The sequence below is a fragment of the Colossoma macropomum genome, unplaced genomic scaffold (genome assembly GCF_904425465.1).
Source record: "Colossoma macropomum unplaced genomic scaffold, Colossoma_macropomum, whole genome shotgun sequence".
Lineage (NCBI taxonomy): Eukaryota > Metazoa > Chordata > Actinopteri > Characiformes > Serrasalmidae > Colossoma > Colossoma macropomum.
The window spans coordinates 26,384,463-26,405,677 of NW_023494784.1; the positions used below are offsets into that span (position 1 = coordinate 26,384,463).

At 39.2% G+C, this 21,215-nt stretch overlaps 1 protein-coding gene across 7 annotated transcripts in view; it reads right to left on the minus strand.

Annotated features, from left to right (window-relative positions):
- The window catches only part of fmnl2a (formin-like 2a), a 76,717-nt gene that overhangs the window by 30,022 nt on the left and 25,480 nt on the right, over positions 1 to 21,215 (minus strand). For all 7 annotated transcript variants that reach the window (XM_036565974.1, XM_036565991.1, XM_036565983.1 and 4 more), the window contains exons 2-6: positions 17,835 to 17,918; positions 13,328 to 13,408; positions 7,629 to 7,705; positions 1,977 to 2,060; positions 805 to 957 (exon numbers count right to left, since the gene is read on the minus strand). In XM_036565974.1, the coding sequence (XP_036421867.1) occupies positions 805 to 957; positions 1,977 to 2,060; positions 7,629 to 7,705; positions 13,328 to 13,408; positions 17,835 to 17,918 (479 nt within the window). The remainder of the gene's footprint in view (positions 1 to 804; positions 958 to 1,976; positions 2,061 to 7,628; positions 7,706 to 13,327; positions 13,409 to 17,834; positions 17,919 to 21,215) is intronic.

A 21,215-nucleotide genomic window follows, 5' to 3' on the forward strand; every position in this document is an offset into this window, starting at 1 on the left:
ACACTCTGCTGCTCTAAGTGTCCAAGCAACTGTTCAGTTCAGTTAGCATGAAAACTGCATATTTATGTAAGGTGTAAATATCATGGAAAATCATATAAATAAAAGAGTTAAATAGTTTGATTTAGTACGCAAACCTTGTTCACGTTCAAAATGTACTGTTCACTCCACAGTCCACACAATCCATATATGGAAACTAAGCTGCAAAATCAGCTGGTTGTGAATTCACTGTTATGTCACAAAAACCAGCATGTTTACATATATCCGCCTATTTGGTCTACAGCAGTCCAGTCCTGCCCACTCTCACTAAAATCATGCGTTTCTGTGTTTCAGTCTTTTTGAATCAGGCACAACGCAGGACAGCCAATTACTCTATATATAAATGGTAATGAAAATTAATTATGACTACTTTTGCTGCATAAAACAGAAACGTACAACACAAAAATAGAAATGCAATAACAGAGAGAGAGATAGAGAGAGAGACACTATTACAGTTAAATAAGATTAGGGAGCCATCAGAAGGTCATTTGGTCACATGTGTCATTTTACTCATCACTGTACAGAACAGACAGACCCAAAACAGTACTATGAGTCACTAAAACTCAGCAGAGGAGCAAGACTATGAGAACTCTCTAGACATCACATGAAGGCTCCACTCACTATCTATAGTCTGACACAGAGTACCATTGCAGATAAAGGCAGTTGCTTGTTCCACAGACAGAAACAGAGGCTTGTAAGGAAATCAGGTTGTTATTAAGCATTAAATATTACTCACACTAATTATTCATTAAACACAGAGGGTTTTACCTTAAAGTAGAGTGTCTTCCAGCTCTGCTGATGTTTCCCATAACAGGAGAAGGTAGATTGCTGCCCCCATGAAGATCTTCAATAGAGCGACTCCAAGATTTAGACTTGTCCACTGCATTTTCTGTGCCATTCTCAACACTGTCACCATCAAATCTACACACATACATACACACACAAGTCTGAATGTGTGTATCTGTCCATGTCAGATTCAGCAACATGGGGACACTGAATGTACTGTTTAAAGAAATGGTTCATCAAAACACAATTTTCCATTTTAGGACAACGGTGTTGTGCTGAATCCCACATCCTCAGCAGAATACAGATCCAGCAGGCATATCGATGCTAGATTAGATTAGAGTCAGTTTTTGTTGTTCTTTTCTTTAATATTTATCCTCAGTTCGAAATTTCAAGATTTAAACTGCAAACATACTCTGATGCATCCACATGCCTGACTGCTGCATTTGACTACACAGTGAAATTGTGTTCATTTTTAAAGCTCACGGTGAGTCATACTGGGTCCTAAACCACATTGACGAGTCTATGTAACATTAATGATGCGTTAGACGCAGTTTGAGCAGGTTAAGAGAAGTTTTGTGACTTCTTCATGGAAAACATTTGGGTTACTACTGACTTCGTGTTTGTTAGTAACAATAGGCTTGTAGCGCTAATTAAATTTAGCTATCACATATAATCAGTTTTACAATAGTTATCATTCACAAAGCCATAACAGAATAAGGTGAGTCCAAGAAGCCCCTAGAACTATATTGTAGTTTATTTTAATGTCTGAGGGGACTGGTTTACACATGACTCCTGATCAATGAACAAAACAGAAAGCTGCAAAAACAATGTGCACAGTGTAATGGGGCCCATGCATTCCTCCGCAGACAAGTCCTTCCACAGTGGACACACACCAGTTGAGCATATTTAGGCAGCAAATCACTTTCTCATCAGGCTGTAAACTGCTAGAGGCTCTAAATGGGGACCTTGTGACTAGGGCTGGCTTGTGTGAATAGGCTGTACACAGCACACAATATATACACTAGCGCCCGATTCACTCACAGCAATGAGTCAACGTCCCAGCATATGAGGCAACGTGTGTGGATACATCAGCGGTCAGAGAGAAAGGAGCCATTGTGCGCATTGTGTGTAGTGTACAAGCATGGATGACTTACGTGACAGCATACTGTGCAAATGAGAGATACTCCACCAGCACGTCCAAGCCTTTATTCTCCTCATTTAGAAACTCGCGCACCCATCTACACAGAGACAGAGAGAAAGAAGCAACACAATGGTTTCAGCGATATTTCTAAAGTTTCACTGTGCTGCTTTGTGGTGTGTCCCAGTGCTCAGTTGCTGAATATTGAGATCGTAAAATATGGAATACGGTCTCAAAAGTCCTAAAAAAGAAAAAAAAAGAAAGAAAAAAACAGGAGCTTTTCAGGAGCTCAGGGACACAGCAAAGATTTGGAGATTTTGTTTTTCCTTCTACATTCACAATCTTTTTTTTCTCCCCATCATTCTCTGGGAGGAATAATGATGAACAGGCAGAGGCACTTCAAAGCAAGCTATGGTAACAGCATCTCACACTACTGCAGCAGCGGCATGCACAGGGCGCGCACACACACACACACAAACACACACACACACACACACACACACACACACACACACACACACACACACACACACACACACACACTGAGGGAGCTTTCAGCTGGAAGCAGGGCACAGAAATGATCAAAAGCCATTTTCACCTGTTCTCCCCACAGCAGAAGTGGGCCACTGTCTGAGCACTCACTGCTTTGATTTGAACTTTAAATGAAAAGAACTTCCTTTCTCACGTCTTCCTTTATTTCCCCCCGTAATTCACTCTCTACTAACACAGCTTGCATGTGGCTTCTGCATATCCATAGTAAGTCAGGGTAACTTGGCAGACACTTTCTTCAAAGAGTAATTATGTTAAGAATAAATGCTTTAATTAAGCCATGCTAACCATAAAAGGAAGCACACAGCTAATTACAATATGAGAGTCATCCATAATGGATAAAAGCAAGTTTTGGGAGACAGAAAACGTTGTGATATGAGATCATACTTTTTTACATGATTTGAAAATATCAGGTCTTCACAGTGTGTGTGACAATTTCATGACAAACTGACCAACAGAAATGATCCAATATCACTTAAAAACAAAAATCTTTTCACATTAATTCCCATGTAAAGTTAAGAACTCTTTTTTTTTCTTTTCCTGTAAAGTAACCATTTTGGAGATTTTGCTATGACAGTGACAATATACTTGCATTATTAAAAGATGAATTATTATTAATATTTTCCATTGAAGGTTACATTTCTTTAAGGTGCACTGACTTATTACACCCTTGATTCCATGCCTTTTATTTTATTTTACAATTTTAAATGGTTAAGAAACTGAATAAATACACATCCTGTAGTTTTACCTTTGATTCAATTAAGGTACACAATGGGTCCCTAAGGACCACACTGTTTTAACCCTAGCGTAGTGTTTAGCAAACCTGGTCCTGGAGGCCCATTGCCTGATCATTTTAGTACTTTTTCTGCTTTAACATGTCCACTTCAACTCAGTAAGGGATTGTAATGAGCTGAGTAGTTGGATCAGGTGTACTGGGAGCAGGGAAAACACTAAAATGTGCAAGGCAGTCAGCCTCCAGGACCAGGGTTGAGAAACACTGTCTTAGGGGACTAAAATGTATCTGGACAGTGCCTCTCAGGTAAATGAGCTTCCAACATAGCTCTTGCTGTGCTTGATTCTTCTGTTTCCTCTTGTGACTAGGAAATGCTAATACACCATCATCTCATCTAGATAAGACAGATTACTCATGTAATCTGGTTTAGTAGCATAAGGCTGCTACAACAACTGGTACTGATAATCCTCATAAACTCTGGGTTCTGTAAGTGAGCACAGTGTTTTAATACCGTATGCTGAAAATTATGCTACATTTTTTAAATTTAAATAAGAGACTCTATATGCTGTACAAGCTACATGCAAAAGACAGAGAACGGAAAAAGTGAGAAAGTGACCGCTATATATATTTATGTGTACGAATAGCTGGAACAGCAGGACTTCCTGCCTTCCTGCCTGCAGCTGTTACATCACCATAATCCCTCAGTTTTTCCACTTCCTACCAATCCCAGCTACCAGCATGCATCTGAGTTTGTTATGACCCTTCTTATCAATTCATCTCAGCTCCTCATGCTTTTTTTATGTCTCATCCTCAATGTCACCATGCATTTCATGAAGTCTAGAGAACTTATAAACTATCATAGACTAGGGGTGTAACAATATACGATTTTCATTTTTTTGTGATTTTCGATTCTGAGGTTCAAGATTTTTTGATGCTCAATATTTTATGTGTTTGAAAAGTTTTGATTCCACAGCACTCAAGTTACAAACAACACAGATTTCTTTGGCCTCGTGTTGTGATGTTCTTTGAGATGGCTCTTTAAGGTGCACATTGGGAGCCAACTTAAGACTTAAATTAAGATAAATGGGTGGGGCTTAGGATGCTAAAAATCACAGGACCCTCCTCCTAGATCTCCTTGGAACATTTCAGTGCTGCGTGCTTTTTATCTCCAAACCTGCTGCTTGTTGTGTTTGTCTCTGGTTTTGTTCTTGGCGGTTTTCATGTAATTCTTAGATGTGTGTCCAAGTGTGCCTTGTTAGTACTACTGACCTATTCAATTTTCTGAATAACAAACATAATCAGGGTTGGGTAGTAATGAAACACATGAAACAGTGTTACGTAATCAAGATACGAAAAGGTAACTGTATTCAGTTACAGTTACAATAAAAGTACGGCAGTAATCAGATTACAGGTACACTGTTAAAACAGGGTGATTACCAGCAGGATTACATTCAAATGTAAACACATTGTCTTTCACCAAAATGTCTTATACACGTTACATGAGTCATGTAGATTAAGAGTTTTCATTTGGGGGGAAGTGGGAGGAGGGTCCTGCTGCCAGGGGAGAATTCTGAAAAATCCCCCAGTTCATGGTCTTTTATTCAGCCAGTATACAGACATTTTAAAGTAAAAAAAAGCAAGTATTTTATTTTTATTGGCACAACTGAGATGTGCAGCATTTTCCTGAAGATATCTGAGTCAGTCATTTGCCCTGATTTTCACTGCCAGATTCTACAGCAGCAGACTGATCTGGCAGCAAGACAGACTTTAACTAACAGTCTGAAATATGAAAAGAGAGCAAATTCTTGTGAGCGGCAAAGTTAAGGTTTTACTTTCAGGTGTATGATTTCTTTCTTCAGTAGTTTTTGAAAGGTGTAAAATCGGTAAAATGTTAATGTGTAAATTATCTTTATTTGTGACGAAGACGATCAGCTCCCTCTTAGTTTTTGTGTGCAATTAATGTCTTTTAAACTTGCAGAACACGTTGATTTCTGTGGACTGAAACCGCTGAGAGCTGATTAGGGAGTATCTACAGATGACAATCATCAAACTCCAAGCACAGACATGAAACCCGGTGAGCAGTACAGGCGTTTTAGCAGAAACAACACAAATGACGGCCAGTCAGAGTTTGCAGAATGCCCTCTATTTATGATTACTGTTGATAAGGAATCTCAAAATAAGATTCATACCAGATTGATCTTTTGACTTTAGCAGGATGAACAATAGATTTTTAACAAATAAGACAAATAAGGAAAAGTCCCAGGAGAGCAGTTAGGTTTTTAACCACACTGCATTTGATCCAAAGTACAAGATCATTCTACAGTGATTACTTGTTTTAGCTTTTGTTTTAGTCTAGGAGCTTTTAGTCTCAGTGTACTTTTCTTTCCTAGGGATTAAAGCTTTACATATCTAAACTCAAACAAATTATACTGTTATACAAACTTGTTATCCTAATAATAATTCCATATATTGCTCCACTTAGATTTGGCCATTTTGCTGAAAGTGAGATCTGTGACTGTTTCTGTGAGGCACAATATTTAAGTCACCTATAATCTATCATTCTGTTTCATAAAACAGTTAAGCTTTTGTGTTCGGCATGTGTTAAATTCTTTAAAAAGCCTTTTTGAAATTATTTTTCTCTTTTCTTCATTAAATTATATGTCTTTAATTAAAGACAAGTAATCCAAAAGTAACAAAAGGGAATTAGAGTAGGTTACTCTAATACATTAATCCTTATATATCATATAACCCGGATTAGATCACAATTACATTTTTCACAGGTAATTAATAGTCTGTAACAGAATACATTTCTAAAGTAGTCTAACCCTCCCAAACCTGAACACACACTGCAACATTTAGTTTTATTAGTAGCTAAGGTTTTACTGAAAATTATTCAATGAAAAAAAAAAACCTTGACAATGCAACTGACGGAAGAGCTGTCGGGGAGCCAAAAGAGCCGGCTTTTATGTGTGAGCTGAGCCCATTGATCTGACTCATCGAGGAGAGCCAGAACGCCCATCAATAGTTTGTCTGCACCACTCCTAACAAAATAGGCCCAAGAAACCACAACCCCTAGAATTTATAAAGTGACTTCAGAAAGAAAGCCCAGTTGTTTGAGCATGAGTGTGTAGCATAATCCTCTTCCGCTCTCTTCCCCTCACCACTCTACACAGGTTTTACCTCTGATAGGATGCACTCAGAAGGCTAGTTTTTATCATTGAGATTTTGATCACTGAGGTTTTGACCACTAACACGAAGACAACAAAGAAGCCAATCAAAAGACTACAACAGTATCCAAATTGTTATACCCTTGCTACAGACTGAACAGTTCTTTCACTTAACGACCACCAAATGCAGTGAAAAGCACAGCGGATACTCCTTGTGTGCGTGTACATAAATCGGCACCTTATACCGATAAAATCACCCAGTGATAAGACAGCCAGTAAAACAAATACTCCACAGACAGCCTCCTCTTTCCTCTTCTTTGAGTGAGGCAGAACAAAAGCTAGTACTGCCCTTATACACTGTTAGAACATCATCATCCTATTTTGTCCTATGCTTCCTATCCTGATGAGCAACCCAGCACACAGTCTGACTACTACTTTGTCATCCTACCACTACTGGTTTTCCCCAGACTCGCCTACTTGTTAGTACCAACATCTTCAGACTAGCACTCCTGCTGACAGGCCGACTATCAGCTTCGGATGCTATGAATAGTGTCCTCAGATACCCTTTTCATAGACTAATTACAAGTGTGGGCTGCCAGCGCACTTATCCCAGTTCATGGGTTGGCTACAGACTTGAGCAGCTATCACAGGCTTATAAGAATAGCACCCTTGCCAGAGCAGCTTCCCTATAATCCCAACCAAAGCCGTTACGACTACTACCATGAATGTGAGGTGAGTACTGAAGAAAATTATTTTACTAGGTTGCTACTTCATGACTAGCCTTTAATTCACCTGGGCATTGCCAGAGCTAGACACTACCACTTGGATCTAGCGGTAGCTGCTACATCTACTGAGCCTTGCGGAGCAATGGCTGGACCCCTCAAGCTTCCACACACTAACTCAGAAGCTAACTACTAACTTCTGGTTACATATCACATACATTCCACATATGATCAAGTTTTAGGGGCTCCCATTCAAGAAGAATCTTGTGCTACCCCATATATCGTCTACAGCTTTGTCTACTTCTGCATTTTGTTATATGCGACAAATACACCTACAAAGTTAAACCCAAGCTTTTAACCAAGTTTAAAATACGGGTCAAACAGACATAAAAACTATGCCTAGAAAAAAAGAAATTCTTTAGTTATAAATAAGGATAATGTCTGTCTTAATCCACTGAACAATGGAATGCGCACACACAAACGCAAAAAATACTTACCCAATGTGATTGGTCCTTAATGAAATTTCCAGCTCTCGTAGGACCTGGGTGGACTCTTGCACCCTCCGGCGGAATTTCTGCACACAGAATAAAAGAGAAGAATGTGAGAATGGAGCAATGGAAATGAGGGAGCACAAGAACGCAAGCTTTACCACAGTTCCCCTGTGGTTTGGGGCTCCTAAATGAGGAGTGTGCCACTAGTGACGTACGGCCAGCCTCACAGAAGAATGATCTCATTCCATCTCAGATGAGGGAAAATAAACAGTGCAAGAATATGGAGGGATGTATATTGAAGTGTGTGTGTGCTGGTTAAACCACTGTGTCTTTAAAGAAAGTTCATCATTGACTGCTTCCATCATAAATTGCAGCACTTAAACAGAAATAAAGAACAGAGGGAAAAACAAATTTGACCCAGGTTTAACTTATGGCCTTTGGTAAGGTGATACAGTGTAATGACAAACATTGTAATAATATGAGCAAAATGTAGGACTGACTCATTGGTTACACGAGCTCAAATGATTTATCCATTACAAAAAACGGCTTAAAATGGTTCAATTAAATATCAGTTGAACGGATGGTCTTATTGGTCACTGTTTATGTTCAGAGGTGGCTCCTCTGGCTTGCGTAATCGCATCATCTTGTTTAAGTGGGAGCCCTTTTCTCTGTGAGTGAGCCTCTCCGCTCTGAAGCTAAACTGTGGGCCCATTCTTATCCTGTGTGCTGTTTCCAAGGTTACAGTCCCTATGTGTAAGCCCTGTGACCCAATCTTGTGTCAGGTGAAATGCATGTGAACAAACTCCGCCAACACAACACACCAGATTGGGAGGAGGGGTGGGTGGGCTAGACCTGCCAACACAAATCTGAACCAAAGCCATAAACAACTGCTTTTGGAGGGTGTACTAATGATAATGGAGTACAAACTGGAAAGTGAGTGACAGGCCAGGCATGAATAATCCTTCATTGATGTCAATGGAAGCCAAATGTTGATGTTAAAGAGTGAAATCATTGCATCAGTAGGTGAGAAAGCCTGTATCAGAGCCACATGAGAGTAGTTAGGTGCAATGATGGTCCTGATAAATGAAAACAGAGAACAGACTTATTGAGAAAGCAAAGAAAAGATGTACTGACAGATATGAGTTTGAGATATAAGACAAACAGTTCTAAGGAAGAGCAGAGAGGCTGGGAATGAAAACATGCTGGAAGTGTGTGCTCCATGACAGCAGTTAGCTCCCTATGTGGGTGGGTTTGGCACATGAAGAGATAAGAAGCAGAGTGCTTTCAGATGGGAGGAACCCAGAGCAAGCGTGTGTTTTGGAGGGAAACCTGCTGATGACAAGAACTGCATCATTAGCACTTCACCCATATAGGAATAATTAAGTTTGTTTTGGGAACTACGTTTAACCAAAATAAGCATCTTATTTTTCAGCTTGGCATATTCAAAGCATCAGTGACCCAGCAATAAGCACTAATAAAGAATCTGACCTTTTCTTGATCAAAATAACAAAGAGCTTGTTTATATATTCTGTAACTACTGTTGTAGCTCTTCAGTTGTTCGGTTTATGTCTTTGTTATCGAGAAGACATAACCATTCATTTACTATGACTGATGTTAAGCTGCTCTGATATGGCTGGCTTCAAACAGCATACAGACATGAAACAGCACAGATAAACTTATCTGTACAGAAGCCTAGAGGGGACGGTGATAAATTTTGAAGGAACGTTTTGCATTTTGTAAACACGTTTTCCTTTTATCTGTGGCCATGATTTCTTGATTTGATTCCATGGTTACCAATTCGTTCTCTCACTTTCTTTAAATCGTGTGCACATTTTCTTTAATTCATGGGTACATTTTCTTATTCATTCCCATGATTAACAATTTGTTCTCACGTTTTCCGTTTAATCGTGCGCATGTTTTCTTTTTAATTGTGTGCACATGTAGTAGATACAGGCTGTTTTATTTGTCCTGTGCACAAGTTGACTAACAATTCCCTGAAACTGTCTGATGAGTACTGATGAGCTTAGATTGATGCCATAATGGACAGAGATGCGTTCATTAGGTTTGATTTTGATGCATTATGAGGACAGTTTCTCTTACACAGTGGGGCATCAGAATCACCAAGCAGCCTGCAGATTCATCAGTGCAGCTGCAGTTTCGTGTTGATATGAAAGAAGACAAACTACAACCACAACCTTCAATAAACTGCACTTTCTAATTATTGTATTTAACAGAGATGAAACCACGATGCAGCTGCTTATCATGATGCTCACGCGTCCAGCCGCATCATTGTTGCAACATACTCAAATTAAACACACACTGAAACATTCATGTAGTTTGTATTATTAACTTTAGCCATTTTTGTAGTTTTATTTCCATAGTTTTCATTACATACAGTCATTTAATACTCAAATATAATTAAATGAACATAATATTCATTTAAACTTTGACCTCATACTGTCAAATCACCTTTGAAATACAAATTTATATTTTATTTTCTCCTTCTGGAATTGTTTTAACATTTATTTTATATCAACAAATTAATAAAATAAATCTATGAAACTTTCTCATTATTAGACCTCAATGTCAAACCAACTTAGAAATATACAGATATTTATTCCCTATATACTACAAGGCTTATTTTGATAAACAGTGAAGTAATTTATTTGATAACTAAAATAATCCAATAAATCTATTAAACCATTTGACCTCATGCCACATGAACGTTTCTGCGTGTGTTTGAAAATGTTAAAACGTTGACGCTGAACATTTCTTTCTGTGATTGTGCGGCAGCCTCCAACACTGCAGCCTGACGTGCGAACAAACACAGATATAAGTGGCTGCATCATGGCTTCATCTTTGTTAAATAAGCACATTAAAACCTGTCTACCTGTGCACAATAAACAAATAAAACACTCGTATCTGCTGCACTTATTTTGTTTACATGTGAATAAAAAAAACTCGCTCACAATTAAAAAGAAATCATGAGCATGATTAAGAGAAAATGAGAGAACAAACTGCTAATTATGGGAACAAATTATGAAATTATGGCCACGAATAAAAGAAAACGTGAATACAAACTGCAAACGTTCCCTCAAAATAGAATGTATTTTTACCCCCGTCAGCTCCAGGGCTCTGTACATCTGACTCGTTTAACAAGAGTTTTTTCCAGAAAAGAAAAAAAGACTGTCATTTAATTGCCAAAATGTTTAACTTTTCCTTTAAGCTTATGCATGTGTGGAACACAGACTCTTCACTCTTCTTTAAGCATTCCCAGCTGTGAGAGAGCGAGAGTGAGAGAGCAGGAGCGAGAGAGAGAGAGAGAGGTTCTCTGGAGGGGTCATTCTGGAAACTGGAAACAAATCAATGGCTCAGACATTCTTCAGGATCTTCTGGAATGAGCTTCTTCCTGCTGGTAGCTGATTGGCTGAGCGGGCTGTGTGGAATGTATCCTATGTAAAGCTAGGAGAAGGCCCTGTGCAGCTCTCCAAGCTCAGCTTTACACAAAGTACTGATTGTTCAGCTGCAAAGAAAAGGGGGTGAGCAAGAATGTAAAACCATAACTCTCTCCCCCTCCGTTCCTCTTTCTTTTTATCATCTCCTTCTCACCTCTATTTTATTGTTTATGTCACCCCAACAGCTGATTGTGCATCTATTTTCTTCTCTAACTCACTTTCTCTACAACTCTGTCCTTCAATCTCTTTCTTTCCCTGTTCTACTGGAACATTCGTTAGCACTAACATACACGTAGTACATGAAGCAACACTTCAGATTGTTTCTGGAACTACTTTAAACTTTCAGTAGGCATCTGCTGGAAATTCTGTGCTATGTAAAAGTTCAGTGATCCTGTAATAAGCACTAGCTGTAAGGAAGTATGAAGACCTCTTTTGCTAAAAACAGTTTGCTTTTATACTCTGCTTTTTACTTAGATACACAGACAGTTTTGTTTCTTTCTTCTTAAGAAAGGCTTCCATTTAAAGGAAAAGTGAATTTACTTTTTTTTTTAATAAAGGTGTTTGAAGCAATATGTAAACACTGTTAAAGTTTCAAAACATACCATTTACTACCCAGTCCACACATAACTAAGCTACAAAAACAACCCGTTTTGAATGTATTGTTTCTCTGATGCCACAAGAACCTAGAACAGTTTAACCCTGCCCATTCATACCGAAGTTCTAAGGAGTGTGTTCCCTCTGAATGTTTTTCTGAAAGAGGCACAATACTCTCAGAAGAGAGATCATTGACCTTATAACAGTCCTAAAGGTACAGCAACAAAAGCAGCCTGTTCAATTCTAAAGGATAAAAAGAAGTTGTATGGATAAGAAATGGTAATTGAAAATGGACTATGACCATTTTTAGTACATATAACCACAAAAAATATTATAAGTGGGCCTCAAGGAAAAAAAATATATATATATACACTGGCCCTTTAAGAGGGGTTGCCTTCCAGGTCTAATTGAAGTTACACAGCTCTGATGTGGTCTTCAAACTGCACAATCTGTTGTCCTATTCTTTATTCCTTTATCCATTCACCACTTTCAGCTCCCTCTTTTCCTTCTCCCTCTTCATTTCATTCTCATTCCATTTCTTTCTCTTTCTGTCTTCTGGCCTTGGGAAGGGCCATGAGATCTCCAGTTGGAGTGCGTAATACCCAGGAGGGGGGCTCATGTACAAGATTGTTGGGTGTTTTCTCAGAGCCTCACATTTACTACAGCCAAATTTTAATGACTCTTTCACAGTGGGAGAGAAAACAAACCTCAAAATCATTCGCAAAATGAAAGAGTTCTTGCAAAGAGCCGTATACCACACCATGACAGACTGCTTTAATAAGAGCAGGGTAGAGTGTAGCTTAGTGGACTGTGTTAGATAAACAGCCTCCAGCATATGGTGCTAAATCCTGTAGCCATGACAGCATTAAGTGTTAACAGCCCTAAAGTTAACCCTTCCCCAGGTTTCTGACCAGCTTTGGTTTTACATGGGAAACAAAGCCTTTATTTGCCTCTTAACTCCTAAGCTTTACTTTGGCACCTTCTGTAAATACTTCAGCTCCTGGTTCTTTTGCGTTTTCTCAAGTATCTCCAAAGATTTGTGAGGACCCCCACCCTACTTCCCTTCCCTCCTTATGCCTAGACGCCTCCACTTGTTCTACATTCTGTTAAGTCTTCTCTTATCATGTATCTGTGCTCCCATCCTTCTCTTTCAGAGACCATCTACCTCTTTTAGAGAACATCAACCATCTTAGCAAGATTTTGTACTAGTTTTGTTATTCTACTTGGGGGAAAAAAAATGCACGTTTTCAATGAGAGGAAACTACTTTCGCTGTAACCAAAATGAACAGCTTCATGAAGTGAATAATAACATGATCACCAAAGATCTGGGCTGGCTAAGACGCCATTCTTCATTCCATATAGAGATATCACATTTGGTCTTGTTCCTGTGCTCCTGGTGTGGTGTGGCTGGTGATCAAATTGTCTGGAGCCATTCTGTGCGTCTGCTGTGCTGTCTGTATATCTCTGCTAACTTGTTTATCCCAGCCAGGCCCATCCCTTAGACATAATCCTGGCATATCACCAACGAGCTTGACGAGATTCTCCAAAACAGCAGAGCCCTGGAGCCCTGGAGCTGCTCTGGGGTCAGGGTCTTTCACCGGAGCGGGACAGCAGTGAAGAGAAGGAAGTGAAATTCTACAGCAAATCACAACTTACCTTCCTTGTGACAGCAGGATCCAGATAACTCTTCAACTTCTGGATGTATGTGTGAGGAGGGTTTTTCACTTGGAATCTTTCCTGGGAAAGAAAGAAAATACTCTATGTACAAATTGCATATCATACTGCTCTGATTTTGCATTTTGACCATTTTCAGACAATTGGCTGGCACATACAAAGGCATTGATACGATTCACATCACTGACCAACATTTTTATTCTTTTTCAATATTGTTATACATACTGCAGCTTTATATATGCAGAATTTATATACACAGAATATATTTCAGCGACCTGCTACCGACTGCCGCTGGCCTCTAGACACTCATGAGGCTCATGGGAGGTGCGTGCCCTCCGAAAAACGTCACAAATGTTGAGTTGTTGTTCGTCAGTTAAAGGTACGTGATATGTGTTGCATTGTTCTGTGTTGGGGAGTGGGTTTAGTTATTGTGGGTTGGTGGTCACTGCGAGGGCGAAGTGCATGGCTAGTAGCGCCCTCCCTTGTGAGTTCAGTGCTTCGTATATGCCTTTCTGCCCTACTGTTTAATAAAGAGCACTTATCATGGTAGAATATTGGCTTCCCCTGTGTCGTCCTCTATGTCATGCCACAATATATACACACAGAACTGTACAAAGGTTTTTGCACCTAAACAAATATTTTACACCATTTATCTGGACAGTAAGTGTGTTGTAGCCAGTAAAAACACCACACAGCAACATTAGCATAAATTCAAACAATCAGACAGGATAGAGTTTAATTCAGCTAAAACAAATCAAATTCACAGCTGCAGCTTCCTCCATTCACTGAAACAGGCCGTGTGAGACACAGCTGGATCTGTGATGCGATCTTTGCAGTTACAGTGAGGCTGTATTAAAGGCAGCTGCTGTTGACACACTAACCCTGTGCTTAAGAGCAAAGCCTGATAAAAGCATTATGATGCAGAGCGGACGGAGTGAAAGGCTGGGGGAGTTCATGGTGAGTGAGAGGGCCTGAAGCATGCAAAGTGGATGACCATGTGGACAGTCATTCACCATGGAACGACTTAACTGGTTGCTGTCTTAAGAGCACTTGAACAACGGCACTCAACTAATCTGGTAATCTCTTGGGACGTTAGATTCAGTCCTTTTTCTTTACAGCAGTGTTTCTACAGCAGTGCTGTGGCCTTGCTGGTCTAAAGAGAAGGAATACTGAGGCACATCTCACAGAGACACAGCCTTTGCTGACCAATTCTTGACATCATAGATATCATCACTGATTCCTGACCCTTTCTTCCTCTACAGATAGGATCAGTGACATCTGACTGAAAACCACTTGCTTTGTTGTGTTAGATTATCGATTAGACTAACAGGCTATGCTAATAGCCTAAATGGCTATGTAAATCAGCTTAACTGGCTGTGGTGCAGAGACTTTCAAAACATGCTTCATGTGATTCCGAGTCGAGTCTTGAGCATTTGGAGTTAAAGTTCGAATCAAATCTCGAATATTTAGAAGAGGAATCGAGTTAAGTTGTGCTATTAGCTGCTTCCACTGCATTGTACACAAGTAAAAACCTGTTAAAACTTGACATGGCTTCAAATAACAAGTCTTCCATCAATGTAAAACTTTCAGTCTGAAGGACAAAACTACAATGCTACATGCAGTAAATGCAGTGTTTAAAAGGAAGAGGCAAAACAACTTTAAACAGTCAGTTACACTGTACTTTGTATAGTGACTATGCTAGCTAGCTAGCATAATAGCTAATCTAGCTGATGTTTTAGGAGGTTTTAAAGGAATGTGATCTGTAACACACTAAAACTTCAGCTAAATTAGCTGTTATGCTAGCTCAAATACTTGCTTTACAAACTACATGCAATCCTAATTTAACCACTTTTGCTCATCTTTTTTCCTCAGGCTGAAATTTCACGAATCTTTCACGAAGTCTCAGGTCAAGTTACTAGTCATTTAAGAGTGAGTTTGAGTCAAGACGCAAGTCAGTCAACTGCGACTCAAGTCCCCATCTCTGCAGTCCGTGGTCAGTGGACATTAAGCTCAATATGGCAAAGTTTGTGATGAGCAACGTCACTGATTTGTGTTGAAGGCAATATGTCTTTCTTTGCACAGCAACACACAGGGCCAGGCATGCAAGGAGAACAGATTTATGCTCTCTAATAGTGCCATCTCACCCTTCAGCGCACACGCACAGCTACCCTGACCAAATGGCCAAGCAGATTTTAGGTCAGACACACACACCGTTTTAAATTCTCCTAAGGGAGATTAGTGGGGGTTTGGATCACTCTGCACTCCTGCACTCATAGAGAATACTCAAACAGCCTGCCAACGTGGAAACGGATAATGCCAGAGTCTCTGGAACAGCAATCATGCCATAGAATACTGAGAGTATTACAACTAATCAAAAGCAAAAAAGAAAGCTAATTTACATTTTATGCAAGAAAATAATCTGGCCTTGAGCCAACAGTCCATAGTAGTCTTATCATTCCGTCTCTGGTGTTTTCGTGATGGTTTAATTGAATTTGGATGCTGCTGAAGGTTGGTTGTTCTTGATATCAAATTTCAGTGACAGAATGTCATACTGTAAATTTCACAGACGCTCAAACGTTCCACTACACTGTAAGCATGGAACTACTTTCCAGCTGCCTCATGGAAACAGAGCTACACGTTCCCAAGTTTTTAACAACAATTCTAAAACCAAAATACACTTACATTCGACTCTGTTCTGGGAATTTGAAATCTAATCTATGGATAAGGCATTCCCTTTGTATGTTTGGCCTTGCTAAAGGACACTCCACAGATAGCACTGGCAGAAGGTTCAGTGCACAATAACAGGAAAAAGGACAGTCCTTTGTAAGATCCTGAGCCAAGGCCCCCGACTTGCTCCATTACTATGACATTGAATTCAGGTCATATGGAATGCCATATTATTAGCATTAGTTTTTCATGGCCTATACACTGATAGTATGATAAATGTAGTCATTTGAAGGCATGTTTTAGTAGAGTCTGTCTGCAGACTTATATACTAAAGACTAAAGCTAGTTTTTTGCAGTTTAACCTACACCACTGCCAGCTGAGCAGCTAAAAATAACTGACTTGTTACTGTGGTTACCATAATAATGATATAGCTTTTTTCTGAATCTTAAGTGTCTCAAACTTGTCATGATGAGCTCCAGAATCACCACAGCCGCTAGAGGCATACCAGTAATTGAGGTGATTTAATTTACACTATCAGTCTCAATGCCTTTATCTTACATTGTTCAATCAGTTCAATTGTTTCTAAATTCTTAAAATTTCATAAATGTTGTCATGCAGACACATATAATTGATTAATTCAGACATATCCTTTTAGCACGGTTTTTCTTCTTCAGAGATTACCTGGAAATCAACATACATACCCAGTTCATTTCAGATGAGGTTCACAAAATAACAAATGACAAATGCTTATCCATACAAATATCAGTAAGTGGATTAAGAGAACTGAACAGTTTCTTATCTAATAAGAACTTAGAGATATGCCTTCAACATCTGGGAAAGCAGAATGTGAGGTTATGTCTAGAGGCATCCAGTCAAGGTCAAACCGTGGATTACTGGAACAGTAACAGGCAGCTATAGGACCGACTGTATCCCCACACACAACAAGAATAACTGCATGCACAGTTTCAGCAGAAGGGCTGCACAGTATATTCATGGTTAAATCTCATTGTGATATTGGCATTTGCAACACTGTCCCTGCAATATGCAAATGAGCCACAAATTAATCACAATATTTTTACTTTGTGCTGTCAGTACCTTAACCAATTACATATTCAGATACATTATATGTCCAAAGATATCGAGATATCCCTTCTAATTAGGGAATTCAGCTACCTTAAGGTGCACTCTTATGTGGTACTCAATCAATTACACAGAAAAAGCTTGTAAATTGTCCATAGAAAAGCACTGCCAAATAATACCAAGCTAAGGAATGCAACCAAGTTTGATATTTATAGATAATGTCACTCTCTGTCAGTCACATACAGCTTTTTTCTTAAGTTGTTTCAGCTCGTTTCCATCTAACAACGAAGCAGCAGGTATCAGATTTTCAGTGGTGTACAGGAATAGACTTGTAGAGGTAGTGTTCCTATATGAATAGTGAAACAAACCCTGATCTCCCACCTGTGATAGTAAGGGCTTTAAATCACAAGAAACCTTGAACAGATCAAAAAAAAGAACAATTTATATTTTTGTCTGTTTGAACATATTGCTGAACTAAACTTCAGAACTAAAATTCACTATCTTTTAATATCTTTTAAAAGTGGCACTATCTGGGCCCAAAGCAAATTTCCTGTGTGGACAATAAAGTTCATCTAATATAATCTGACCTAATCTAATGTGACTGAAATGGACAGATATTAGTACTTCATCCATATTGTGTAGCCTTACTCTGCAATAAACGCTTCTACTACCCACATTCTGTGCTTCCTTCCAGGTGGACTGGAAGAACAGTCAAGTAAAATGATGAAGGTTAGCTGCTCACCTGGTCACAGATAAGCTCCCACTTCTTCTCGTTGTCATACTGCCGCAGTAACCGGGCTTTGTCTGGAGGCAAGTTCATAGAATTCTGTGGGGACACAAACACAATGAGGAAAAACAAAGACAGTGCTGTCAAGCAAAAAGACAAACTAAAGAGTCCAGACAGAGAAATGAGTGCAGTGTTCAGCATGCTACCACCAAGAGCAATTATTAGCATTTATTATTAGGGTTTAGCTTAATTCATCACCGAAATCCCATCACTTCATAAAAGTCATATAGTGACACAGGGTAAGAGACGCAAGGAGTTGCTAATGAGGTAGAGGGTAAGAGAGTGACTAAAGCAGACGTGGGGGTGAAGTAACAGAGCTGCTGTGATTCGTTTTGAGGACAGAGAGTATTGACACCTGTCCTTTTTGTGAAAACACATGCACAGAGCACACAATCAACACATTTTAATTCCATAGTGTTCCGTCCAGAGCTCTGTCTGTGGACTGAAAAGCATAATATGTATGAATAAGCCTGGTTCAACACTAAGCGTGCAATGATTTTGAATATAGTATTGATAAATGAGGAAAAAGAGGTCCAAATCAGTGTAGCAAAATTTAAAAGTATCGCTGATATGTTGCTTGGTCAATGACCAAGTCTAAGAGCGTCACGATTACAATAAATATCAGAAATTCAAAAATCATATCAAACTTAATAGAAGAGTGATACACATGCTTGAAGCACATGCTGACTAAACAGATTTCAATTCTGCTGGTGTAGTTGGCCCAATTACACTGTTAAATGTTTTGATCAGTACAGTGTGATAAAGGCCTCATTCGCTAGTGTAGTCATCAAGTCATTGCACACAAAAGGACATCAGTCTGACCACATCTTTTCTGTAATTTAATAAGACAAACATTTTTCATTTGTTTTAATGTAAAAGGTTTTGCATATGGTCTGCTGGCAACCAAAGCCTAACTGTTTGATTTTTTTCTTTGTGATTCGCATGAAGATAACATATCGGTCCCATATGTAGCCGTTTTGCACTGGAGTGTTTGGACCGTTGCAGTGCATCCACACGTGTTAGTTGAAACTCCAAACTTGAAGAAAACAAGCGCTCCTTCCCTTTCCGCTCTTACACAACCCCTGTCCCTTTTTCCTCCTGCCCTACTTTTACACATCTGCACCCTGGAACTCCCCAAAAACACTGCAGTCAACATCAACACTTGGCTTCAAACTCCCCTCCTCTGCCTTTCCTCCTCTCTCGCTCTCTCTTTCTCATTTTGGCTCTAACTACTGCTCCCATGCTCCCTTCTCTTTCTTTGTACTCCACCCTTCAGTGCATTAGGTTAGACTGAAATAATTTAGTATAAATCAAACCATCCTACTCTAACACACAGCTGGTTCTAACTGATATGCATGCAAACACCATAAAATAAGGACCCTAAATTTAGCTGCTTTAGATCATAGGCGTTATTATCTCTTTTTTCCCTCCCAGACAAAAACAGTTTAAAACTGTATCCTATATCTTTCTGCGGAAAAATGTACTTGGTATTTTGTGCTATCATCTCTCAGTGTGTTTTCAGCTGTTAGACTGTTTTTGTTTTCTCTCTATAGTCTTTCAAAGCGGTGTTTAATGTGCTGGACATGGGAGTTGTAGAGTAGCGTTCAGGATGTTGTCTTTTCCAGCCTCATCACAGAGGCACAGTTGGAGAAAAGAGGTACAAAGCTTTCAAACAGGAGTGGCCATCCTTATCAGATCCCAGCTACATCAACAGACTATGCCTATTGCACACAAGGGTATTTTTGTCCTAGTTTTGAATTGGTCTGTCATTAAAAAGAAATTGAACCACACAGAAACAAAAGCTAAGCGCTAACATCTTTGCTTCATGTTTAACTGTGGAAAGCCTTCAGCATCAGTTTTTTTCATACTATTTTCAATTAAATATATGGTGTCAATGATTTTATAAAATAAAGTTAGTATTCTGAGTAAAAATGGAATTCCACAGATTATTCAAATGTCTCTATAATTCACTGGGTGAGATGTAAACAAAGTAATTTAGAGAGGTTTGATGTGAAATGATTCACTGTATAGAAACTCACTCTGATTTCTTCACAGTGGTGGTGATAGGAACCAGGGATCACACCATTTACAGCACAAATAAAGCCATTATATTTCCAATCCAAAATGACCAGTAAACCTACATGTGAATTTTCATATGAATTGTTAATAATTCAATCTCAGTCAATCTGAGGTCAAAAAAACTGCCCCTTAGTTTTATTTCCTACCTCGGTATAAGGTATGTTTTTCATCCCACTATCAAAATTTTCTGAGAAACACAGAAACACAACCAGAATTTCTACAGTCTGGTGGTCCATGGCAACCACAGGGTCTAGACAGCCTCTGTGTAGCACACAGTGAGATTCTAATGTAGATGATGCTTTGATTAGAGGTATATGAACCCAATACACACCAGACAGAAATACATGCAAACAAACACAAACTCATGTATGAATCACATACATGAAATATTGAAATCATACACACACACACACACACACACACACACACACACACACACACACACACACACACACACACACACACAAAACACACCAGAGGTTGCGAGATAGTAGACTGTATTCTGAGGCAGTAAGTCATGTCTGCCCTATTATTAGTCCAGAGAGAAAAACATTCAGACAGATAGCTGACGCGTGACCATCCAAGTCAAATAGGATGTGAAGCAACCACAACCTGTCCAAACACATCTGCATATACACAGGACAGTAACCAAAACCCATCAAAAAACATCTGCTTAAAGGACATGCTCAAATTGAGAAGCATTAATGAAACTGAATATTCGGACCATGTAGGCTCCTTGTTATGTTTGGAGGGCAGCATAGATATTGAGTACCCTAATACAGTATGCAGACGTACAGGAGGCTAACTGTCCACTGCTTTTAGTAGCAGCTTTGGGGAAATACAGAAGGTCAGGGGTAAATTTGATTTCAGCTCAGTAGTTAACTGGTGTACTGAATTCGAATTATATCATAAATCAGAAGAGAAGGAGTTCAACTTCTGAACTCAGGATACAGACAGAGGGAAATAAGTGTGTGGGGGGAGACAGAAAAAGAAAGAGAAGGAAAAATGAGAAGGAAAAAATGAGTGCCAGTGCAGTAAAAATAAACGCAAACCATTCCTTAGTCACTGTAACTGTCTTAATCATCAAACCTCTGTGCTTTGCATACACTTACTTTATGTATCATGACTTACTACTGAGCCCATTTGAAATATACAGAAATGCCAAAAAGGAAAAACTGACACAAATATTAAAATATATGTACAGGAAATCTGCTTGTAAAGCCACTAGAAGCCTAACGGAACTCCGCTTTACCTGTT